The sequence below is a fragment of the Macaca nemestrina genome, chromosome 17 (genome assembly GCF_043159975.1).
Source record: "Macaca nemestrina isolate mMacNem1 chromosome 17, mMacNem.hap1, whole genome shotgun sequence".
NCBI lineage: Eukaryota > Metazoa > Chordata > Mammalia > Primates > Cercopithecidae > Macaca > Macaca nemestrina.
The window spans coordinates 73,080,134-73,090,890 of record NC_092141.1 but is presented as its reverse complement, the minus strand read 5'-3'; the positions used below and the strand labels follow the sequence as shown (position 1 = coordinate 73,090,890).

Below are 10,757 nucleotides of genomic sequence, written 5' to 3'. Positions count from 1 at the left end.
TCCCGAATAGTTGGGATCCAGGCATGCGCGACCAGGCTCAGCTAATTTTTGTATTTTTGGTAGGGACGGGGTTTCACCATATTGGCCAAACTGGTCTCCAACTCCTGACCTCAGGTGATCTGCCCAACTTGGCCTCCCAAATTGCTGGGATTACAGGCATGAGCCATGGCGCCCTTCCCTGTCCTGTCATTTTAAAATAATTATACCAGCAGGAGGACGTCAGGCACAGCATGGGCGACCTGGCCATGCCCAGCCCAGTGGACATTTGACTTCTCTGCTTAGCACTGTCCTCTCATGTGCTGGGTCCACTCAGTAGACGCTTGTTGAATTCCTGGGCCTAGAGCTGTGCCAGCTGCCTCGTCTTGTCACCTTCTGGCTTATTCCCTCCCTCCATATCTTACCTATTTACCTCATGGGAATGTTTCGAATTCCAAATTTCTATTTTACTGTTACATACTTACTTGTTTGCTATTATCTCTGCTGCCAGTAGATTGTTAGCTCCAGAAGAGAAAGGATCATGTGTTTTGTTTATCTAGATATGCCCATCTGCCTGGTACAATCTCTGGCAAATGTTATAGACAACAACTACTTGTGGAATCGGTGAATGAATGAATAGAAGAATGAGTGAAAGAATGAATAGACGAAAGGCAGAAATTCAGCCTCAGGCCGGGCACAGTGACTCACGCCTGTAATCCCAGTACTTTAGAAGGCCGAGGCGGGTGGATCACAAGGTCAGGAGTTCAAGACCATCCAGGCTAACACGGTGAAAACCCATCTCTAAAAATACAACATATTAACCGGGTGTGCTGGCGGACAGCCTATAGTCCCACCTACTCAGGAGGCTGAGGCAGGAGAATGGCGTGAACCTGGGGTGGGTAGAGCTTGCAGTGAGCTGAGATCGTGCCACTGCACCCCAGCCTGGGCAACAGAGCAAGACTCCATCTCAAAAAACAAAAAGAAAAGAAAAGAAAAGAAATCCAGCCTCAAAGAGCTTACAGTCTGGTAAGAGGAATAAAATGTCTGCAAATAGCCACAGGACAGGTCAAAGGAAGGAGAGGCTATTTCCAGCTGAGGACACCCCATCAGGAAAGCACCCCAGACTTCCTACAACTACTAGACACATCTCGATGTTTTTCACTTCTCTATCAATGGATTGTCTCCCTGGAGAATCATCCCCAAAGTGAAATTACTTAGCACGTCCGGTTAGGTAGATCGTTATGTACTTCTTGGTTGTTCAGAGATCATCAACCAGTGCAAACAATACCCCATCAACACACAACAGTGCCTGCCCCTCTCCTACCCAAGCCTTCCAAGGCCCTTTCTCCGTGCCTGAACCCCCCGGCCATATCATGTGGCAAGCTTAAGGGTCCAACGAGATACAGGAAGTGAAACACGATGTACACTGAAACGTGCAATACAAATATGCAGCATGATGTGCCTCGGTTCACTAAACCGAGCTACACTGGGTGGTTGTTTTCTACCACTTTCCTTAATGCCTATAGACACCTCATTCTGCTGCTGAATTCCTCATGTTCAATTCCCCCCATCTTCATGGAACATCCTCTGTGCAGGGACTTGACCCCTGTCCTGCTAGCTTTGCACTGAGGCAAGCTCTGTCCATGCCTAGTAGTGCCACCATCTTTACTAGATGAGGTTTCTAAAGATCTTGGCATGGAAGGAAAGCCTGGGGGCCTTGGATAGGCCTTGGATAGTGGGAGAGCTCCAGGCAAGCCACCTGATCTCTTTGAGCCTCAGTATCCTCACTCACATCCCTATGGCTCAGTAGAGTCCCAAGCACATGGTGGACACGCAGAAGTATTGATCATCTTCCTCACCTCCCCTAGGAGAGCCCTTGGGAATCCCCACATAATATTCCCTGAAGACCTTAATCCAATGAGCTGAGTAATTGACTCGGTACCAAACTCAGAAAAAGGACATTAGAAGTCAAAAGGAGGTAGAGTATGTCCCAGTACGATAAACAGCCTCTGATCTCAAGGAAGAAAGAACAGAGCTGCAGGTGGGAAGTGTGCGCCGCAAATCACCAAAGTGGGAGTGGAAGGAGCGCCCACCAGTTCCTCGGAGGCGATCCCTAAGACCCGGTGAGTATGGCTTCGAAAAATGTGATTGTCCTCAACCCCACAGTCTTGAACCTAACAGGAGATCTCAAAGCCTGAAAGACACCACTTTAGGATCAACAGCAGATCTGCGACTTTCCACAGCAGGCACACAGAACCCTAAAGTTAGTCAAGGTTGGACATAGGAAGGGCTTCCAAACACACAGAGAAATTCATTAATCCTAAATTATAAAGGGAGGTTCTTTAAAGGAACCAAGATGATTGTGAGATTATCCTGAGTTTTTGTCTTGTTTTGTTTTGTTTTTGATACAGAGTCTCACTCTGTCACCAAGGCTGGAGTGCAGTGGCGTGATCTCAGCTCACTGCACCCTCCATGTTGCGGGTTCAAGCAATTCCCTGCCTCAGCCTCCTGAGTAGCTGGGATTGCAGGCGCCTGCCACCATGCCCGGCTAATTTTTGTTTGTTTAGTAGAGTCGGGATATCACCATCTTGGCCAGGATGGTCTTGAACTCCTGACCTCATGATCCACCCACCTCGGCCTCTCAAAGTGGAGGGATTACAGGTGTGAGCCACAGTGTCTGGCCTATCCTGAGCCTTTTGAGGCTGAAACCAGAGATGCGAAGCCCAGCCTCTCCCCACTGGCCATGCGGAGGCTCTTGTTGGGTAGTCTCTCAGCCTGCAGGAGCCAGGGATCTGGCCCCAAGTGATGCCCCAACAGTGGGCCACTTCCCGGGACTGTCAGGAAAATCTCAAGTCTAATTCAAAGTTGATTTTTTACTAGCAATGAATGATGGACGTGGTCTCCATTGCTCAAGGCCCTGGGAAGATCTAGACTACAGAAAAGGATCACCGACTTCTGCCCACACCTGTGGGCCTCAGTTCTTCCCTCTGGTCCATGGTTGCCATGGTAACCCTTTGTAAAGTTGTTTCCCTAGGGGTCCCTGGAGTCCTCTGAGTCACCATAACTCTGGAGTCAACAGAAGTGGAGAGGTGACAGGAGACACTCCCGTACCCTGGCTGCTCCCACGTGTTTCTGGCAGTAACCTGTCTGGGGAGCCTCACCAGCCCTGTGCCTATCTGCGGAGTTGTGCAGTGATCCCCAGTTAGGGCCCCTGCTAGGGCTCATTCCTAAGGGCGGCTGGAGACTTCTTCCATGGCCGAAAATCCACATCTAAGTCCCCAACACTGGCTAAAAGACCCTGTCATGGGGTGCTGTCTGTCCCAGTTGACATTGGAGGAAGGATGGTGGGGGAGGCAGAAGCTAAGTGGAGCTCAGGGACCCTCCTCCATTCCCACCTGGCTCCTCCTCTTTGCTGGTGCTGGAAGGAGAATGGAGAAAGAGGTGTCTCCACCCTCCCTGGGCCCCAGCTTTCTCAGAACTGGTATCATTGATGACACCCCTCTTGGACCCTCCTGCAGCCCTGCCTGGAGAACAGCCCACAGCCCAGGGCCCTCCCAGCAGATGATGAGTCTGGGCTGCTGGTCGGGTAATGCTTCGGGAATGACGGCAGAAAAAGGAGGTCTGTCTTCTGCTCCGAAAGGGGGGAGATGGCAGGGCCCCAGCATTCACATCCTGGGCTACAGGGCTGTGGGTTTTCAATGTTGGTTGCCAACACCACAGCCAACCACTTCTAGAAGCGTTTCCTTGCTTCCTTGCTTCTGTTTCTATAGCGTCAAGTGCTAGATGCTCTTAAACTCAGCGGGGGATGATTTCAGTGCCCGTGAGGATGTTCTTTCCTGCTCTCACCTCTGGGGGCATCTGATGCTTGTGACCTCCAGATGGTATTGAAATAGCCCCAACTCTGGGCACCAGGAGACAGGAGGCTCAGTCCTGGCCTTCTCTTCCTTCACCTTGTCCTGCTGTGAGGTTTCTACAAGGCACCCCATGCCACTGGGCCATTCTCACCTGGGAATAGAGAAAGAACAAGCTGCCCCTTATGGAAAGACAAAATGAGGCAAAGAGCCCCTTGTGTTGGGGGCAGGATCCCTGCACTCAGAGGGATTTAGAAGCTGAAATTACTGGGTTGGGAGCGGTGGCTCATGCCAGTGATCTCAGTATTTTGGGAGGCCAGGGAGGGTGGATCACCTAAAATCAAGAGTTCGAGACCAGCCTGGCCAACATACTGAAACCCCCTCTCTATTAAAAAAGTACAAAACAGCCCGGCATAGTGGTGGGAGCCTGTAATCCCAGCTACTAGGGAGGCTGAGGAGGGAGAATCATTTCAACCCAGGGGTGGAGGTTGCAGTGAGGCAAGATCATGCCACTGCACTCCAGCCTGGGTGACAGAATGAGACTCCATCACAAAAAAGAAATAAAATAAAATAAAGAAACTAAAATAACTAAATAACTGAGTAGCACCACACTACCTGCTCTGGAGAAAGGACTTTTTTTTTTTTTTATCCAGGGTATCTTTCGGCCTGATGTGTTCTGAGTTCCAAAGCTGGGGAAGAGACTCAAACCTTCAAGAGCTCTTACAACTTTTAGATTCTCTGATGGTTTCAGGGCATAGGACGAAGCGCTTGTGGTCCGTGTCTGTCCCCAGGATTTCTGTTTCTTGGTTTGTATCCCTGCTGCAGGTCCAAGGACCTGGGGCAATACCTCAAGTCTAGATTCGTCCTCCCAGGGACCTGGGGGAGCCCCCGCCCCCGCCCCAAGGCTCAGGGAAAGAGGAGAGCAAAGTGTGTGGTTGGTACCCTCTAGTGGTCAGTATTAGCACTGCATCCAGCTGCCTCGGGCTGGCCCAGGAGGAGTCAGCAAAAGTGGAATTCAGGACTGAATCCTGCCCAGAACCCCTGCAATCTATTGCCTGTGCTTGGCGCCTTTTCCCAAAACACACATTCTCTCTGCTTGGTGGAGGGGAAACATGCGAGGAGGAGGAAAGGGATAGGATAGAGAGTGGGATGGGGTCGGTAGAGGTCTTAAGGACTGGCTATCATGACATCCTTCCCCGCGTTCAGGTTGGCCACCATGGCGTGCTGCCAGAGGGCACCCACCTGACCCTTAAAGAGAGGACAGGTTGGGTAGTATCTCTGGCTGACCCTCTGTGCACAACCCTCACAGTGTTGGTGACGGTGGGAAGGGAAACATGACAAGCCAGGGGGCATGATCCCAGCATGTGTGGGAGGAGTTTCTAAATTAGCCATTAGCACAGCCGCATCAGGGGTCCCATGAGTAAACGTACAGAGAAATAGGTGGGGTCAAGCAGCCAGAGATAAGGGGCCAGGGTATAAAAAGAGCCCACAGGAGACCACCTCCAGGATCTCAAAGCCCGACTGCCCGAACCACTCAGAGTCCTGTGGACAGCTCGCCTAGCTGCAATGGCTGCAGGTAAGCGCCCCTAAAATCCCTTTCGACACGATGTGTCCCGAGGGGACAGGTGGCGCCCTGTAGATGGGACGGGGGCACTAACCCTCAGGTTTGGGGCTTCTGAATGTGAGTATCGCCATCTAAGCCCAGATATTTAACCAATATCAGAATGTTCCTGGTCCCTGGAGGGATGGAGAGAGAAAAACAAACAGCTCCTGGGGCGGGGAGAACATTGGCCTCTTGCTCTCTGGCTCCCTCCGTTGCCCTCCGGTTTCTCCCCAGGCTCCCGGACATCCCTGCTCCTGGTTTTTGCCCTCCTCTGCCTGCCTTGGCTTCAAGAGGCTGGTAGGGTCCCAAGCGTACCCTTATCCAGGCTTTTTGACAACATTATGATGCAAGCCCATCGCCTGCACCAACTGGCCTTTGACACCTACCAGGAGTTTGTAAGCTCTTGGGGAATGGGTGCATGTCAGGGGTGGCAAGAAGGGGTGACTTTCCCCCGCCTGGGAAGTCATGGGAGGAGACTAAGGAGCTCAGGGTTGTTTTCTGAAGCGAAAATGCCGGCAGATGAGCATACACTGAGCAAGGTTCTCAGAGAAGTAACAATGGGAGCTGGTCTCCAGCATAGAGACCAGCAGTCCCTCTTGGTGGGGGGGTCCTTCTCCTAGGAAAAAACCTACATCCCAAAGGAAAAGAAGCATTCGCTCATGGGGAACCCCCAGGCCTCCTTCTGCTTCTCAGAGTCTATTCCCACACCCTCCAACAGGGAGGAAACGCAGCAGAAATCCGTGAGTGGATACCTTCTCCCCAAGGTGGGGATAGGGGAGGCCTGTGGTCAGAGCCCCCGGGCAGCACAGCCACTGCGTGTCCTTCCCCTGCAGAACCTAGAGCTGCTCCGCATCTCCCTGCTTCTCATCCAGTCGTGGCTGGAGCCCGTGCAGTTACTCGGGAGTGTGTTTGCCAACAACCTGGTGTATGGCACCTCGGAGAGCGATGCCTATGACCTCCTAAAGAACCTAGAGGAAGGCATCCAAACGTTGATGCGGGTGAGGGTGGCGCCAGGGTTCCCCAATCTTGCAACCTCACTGGCTTCGAGGGCTGGGGGAGAGAAACACTGCTGCCCTCTTTTTAGCAGTCAGGCCCTGACCCAAGAGAACTCACCTTAGTCTTCATTTCCCCTGGTGAATCAATCCTCCAGGTCTTTCTCTACACCCTGAAGGGGAGGGAGGAAAATGAATGAATGAGAGAGGGAGGGAGGGAACAGTGACCAAGCGCTCAGCCTCTCCTTCTCTTCCTTCACTTTGCAGAGGCTGCAAGATGGCAGCCCCCGGACTGGGCAGATCTTCAAGCAGACCTACAGCACGTTTGACACAGACTCACAGAACGATGACTCACTGCTCAAGAACTACGAGCTGCTCCACTGCTTCAGGAAGGACATGGATATGGTCGAGACATTCCTGCGCATGGTGCAGTGCCGCACTGTGGAGGGCAGCTGTGGCTTCTAGGTGCCCGCGTGGCATCCTGTGACCCCTCCCCAGTGCCTGTCCTGGCCCCGGAAGGTGCCACTCCAGTGCCCACCAACCTTGTCCTAATAAAATTAAGTTGTATCATTTTGTCTGACTAGGTGTCCTTCTATAATATTATGGGGTGGAAGGTGGTGGTGTGAAGCAAGGGGCAGCTTGGGAAGACAACCTGTAGGGCCTGCAGGGTCTATTGGGAACCAGGCCACTGAAATATAAGAGATTTGGTTGTTCCTGTGCCATAAGAAAGCTGACACATCACTGCAGTCTGTTACTCACTAAGGCCATTCCATCAGGTCAGTGGTCCCAGCTCACTGGTCATAGCTCAATGGTCATCCCAGAGATGACTTGAAGGCATTTCTTCCTGTCCCACCATTACCATCAACACCAAACCTGGCCCCCCAGGAATGAGAAGAAATGAAAACAAGATGGGCTATTAAGTGCCGAGGCAAAAGCTTCCCAACAGGTGAGGAAACAATATAATAGAATTACTTGTGTGCAGAACAACTTTAAGATCAATATTCCTTAAGCCCAACTACTCTTGGGAAATGAGAACAATGCAAAAATGAGTTTCAGACATACAGAACGAGAGCTTTTGGAATCAGAATTAGGGTGAGGGAAGTGGAAGAGAGATTTTATTTGGGGTTGCAAATGCAGTGACAACAGGTGCCAGGAAGATATCAATGTAAGCAATGAGGGCTGGATGGAATAGGATAAATCCCAGATGACACTCGCTTTCCTTTGGTGGATGCAACACAGAGGGGTGAGAACCAGCACAATCTGCAGCACTCAAGCCCCTGCTGAGGTAGGACCCACCCAGCCTGTCACCATCAGGACTGCAGGGACAGGGCTTCCAGACCTTCTGATTCTTTGAGACAGCTAGGATATTCAGACCTTTACGTGAAATCTAACATTTAAACACTGGCAACACATATTGAACATATATTAAGAGCAAAAATTAACCCAAACACACATGGTCTCCAAGCTGTTTGTGAGCAAGTTTATTCTAAGAGATGCTGATTGGGGAACTTGGTGTAAGGGAAAGAATCAGAAAAATTTGGTTTTTACATAATTTAGTGCTCCTGAATAAATTACTTGACCAAACTGAGATAATAATATATTGCTTTACTAGGATTATGAGAGGATTAAACACAGTGACATTTTTGATATATTATAGTACTCAAGAAATTGTAGTTATTTCTGCATTGAATTTTTGGATGTTTTGTGTTTTCTGATGGAGTGTCTAAATATCTGTTGTGAAATTATATTGTTTTCCTTGACAATTAGGAAATAATGAACATTTCAGATGTTTAGTGTTGAGAAGCACTAAAGAGCGGTGGTTAGTTCTTTAGAGTTAAGAGTTTACTCTGCCAAGCACTTTGGCTAAGTGACTGGTGACCTATAAATCGATACTAAGATGCTCACAGGAACTCTAGTATCCAAAAATGATTTCATGAAGTCAGGAATTATTCTGCAATGCAAAAAATCAACCCCCTAATTAATCTTCTTTAGAAGTTCTGATTCTTATGTACTATAATGAATTTTCTTGATAATGAGACCCATTTGTGTTCATTTTTGGCTATTTTACAGTTAATAACTCAGTCCTTGGGGAGTGGCCGAAAGCTGAAATAATAAGAACTCTGGAGCTGCTGCATTTCTCAGTTCAGAAGTCATTCCTACATCTTACGTAGTTCTTCTACTATCTGGCTTTAAAATTATGGCATTTTGAAGTTAGAAGGGCCTCATAAGTCAGTCTAGTTTCTTCTACTTTGGGAATCTTATCCTCCGGCATCCATTATAGTCAGTATTCCAATTACGAGTGTGTAGCACTAGGACCAAGGGAATCACTTTTTCACAGCGCTCCTCATTCTATTAAACCACTCTCATTGCAGAAAACTATTTCTTGCACAAAGCTGGAATCAATATTCCTGCAGCGTCCTTCATTCGGCCTTAAAATTATTTAGAAATCTCACGGTCTTTAGAAGTCGATAGAATGAGCACAATTTTAATTATCTCTTGGCTTGCGTGTTTTAAAAGGAAAGGTGACCCATCTTTGTAAGTATTTGTTGAATGCACGTGATAGGGGAATGACAATGTCCAGCGCCTACCTGGGTGACTAAGAGGGTTCTAAAGTGGGGTGGTCGTAACATAAAACTGAACTGCAGGGGGAGCCACACTCCAGAGAGTGTCCACCCAGCTCCCTTCCGGTATAGGAGAATGCACTCAACCACTGCTGGTTGAGAATTAGAAAGATACTACATGACTTTGCACATTTTCGAATATAAAAAGACCTTAAAGACCATCTACTTTAAACTCTTTTGATTTACCCACAGTTATTCTACTTTTCAGCTCATCAACTTGGTGTGGACAGCAATTTCCGCTGCAAATTTGAGATGCCTAGGGTGTTTTCTAAACGATGCATATGTAAGCCCTCAGTCCCTGAGATTCTGATATAATTAGCCTGGAATCTGGTCTAGGCAAGAGTAGTTTGAAAACTTTCCCAGGTGATTCTAATGTGTAAACAAAGTTGAGAACCACTGTGTTAGGGACCGCAGAGATGAGAGCCTCGTGTCCACAGGTGTATTGGTTTAACAGGGAAAAAGGAGAATAAGGAGATGAGACACCTGGGCCAGTTGTGGTGCCACCTGCTCTGAATTCCAACCAGTCATCTCAAAAGTGTTTTTCAGGAACCAGTCACAAAAAGACAAATACTGTCTGATACCAGTCATATGAGGTACTCAGAGCAGTCAAATTCATAGAGACAAAAAGTAGGATGGTGGCTGCCAGAGGCTGTGGGGAGGGAGGGAATAGGGAGCTATTCAATGAGCAAAGGGTTTAGACTGTGCAAGATGAAAAGGGTTCTGAAGATGGATGGTGGTGATGGTTGCATGACAATGTGAATGTACTTCATGTGACAGAACTGTACACGTACAATGGTTAAGATGTACACGTAAAATGGTAAAATGCTTATATATTCTCACAACTAAATATGTTAAAAGTCCATTTTGGTTTTTGTTTTTGAAACAGAGGCTGGAGTGCGGTGGTGCGATCTCAGCCCACTGCAACCTCCACCTCCCGGGTTCAAATGGCTCTCATGCCTCAGCCTCCTGAGTAGCTGGGATTATAAGCGTGCACCACCACACACGGTTAATTTTTGTGTTTTTTGTAAAGACAGGATTTCGCCATGTTGGTCAGGCTGGTCTCAAACTCCTGGCCTCAGGGGATCCACTCGCCTTGGCCTCCCAAAGTGCTAGGATTATAGGCATGAGCCACCGCGCCTGACCCTTAATGGTATTTTATAATGAAAACTCTTCCTAAAGATAAGACTAGTGAGACTGGCACAAGGAGGAGTTCAGTAGGCAGAGCTCGAGTCATCCTTGACCCCTGGGATAATGTTTTCTTGACTCTGTCATTTTTTTGAATTTACCCTAACCTAAAATGACCACTTCTGAATTTCTTCCATGAGCGTTGTTGAAATACACATGGTGAGTTTTGTCCCTTTATACACAGTTGAGAGCAGAACTGACCCCTTCCCTTTTCTTCTGAATTATCAGGTCTGGGCTTCTAGGCCAAGACAAGCTGACACTTTGCCTGGCTGCTTCTTTAATTCAGAAGGCCCTGGAGTGCTGAGGCATGTGATGAGCACCGCTGGGATTAGGGTTACCAACTTGTCCTCGTTTTCAGGAGACTTTCTCAATATCAACACTGAAAGTCCCACGTTCCTTCCAAGAATCCCTCAGCTCAATGCAAACTCAGCTAATAGGACTGGTCACCCTACTAGTAGTCCTAAATCTTAGGGGACCAAATTCGGGGGAGAGTAGGGGAAGGAGCAAGAAAAAGACTAGAAAAATCAGA

General features: G+C 48.6%; 1 protein-coding gene across 1 annotated transcript; it reads left to right on the top strand.

Moving 5' to 3' along the window:
• Positions 1–5,344: 5,344 nt before the first annotated feature.
• On the top strand, positions 5,345–6,952 carry LOC105468986 (somatotropin). Its single transcript, XM_011719478.3, has 5 exons — positions 5,345–5,403; positions 5,665–5,825; positions 6,051–6,170; positions 6,264–6,428; positions 6,690–6,952. The coding sequence occupies exons 1-5, from the start codon at positions 5,394–5,396 to the stop codon at positions 6,885–6,887; spliced, it is 654 nt and encodes a 217-aa protein (XP_011717780.2). The 5' UTR covers positions 5,345–5,393; the 3' UTR covers positions 6,888–6,952.
• Positions 6,953–10,757: the final 3,805 nt, after the last annotated feature.

Bases quoted from the DNA above. Each gene is read 5' to 3' on its own strand.
- LOC105468986 (XM_011719478.3), top strand. The intron at 5,826-6,050 runs GTAAGCTCTTGG...TCCTTCTCCTAG, and splicing joins TTGACACCTACCAGGAGTTT to GAAAAAACCTACATCCCAAA. The intron at 6,429-6,689 runs GTGAGGGTGGCG...TTCACTTTGCAG, and splicing joins GCATCCAAACGTTGATGCGG to AGGCTGCAAGATGGCAGCCC.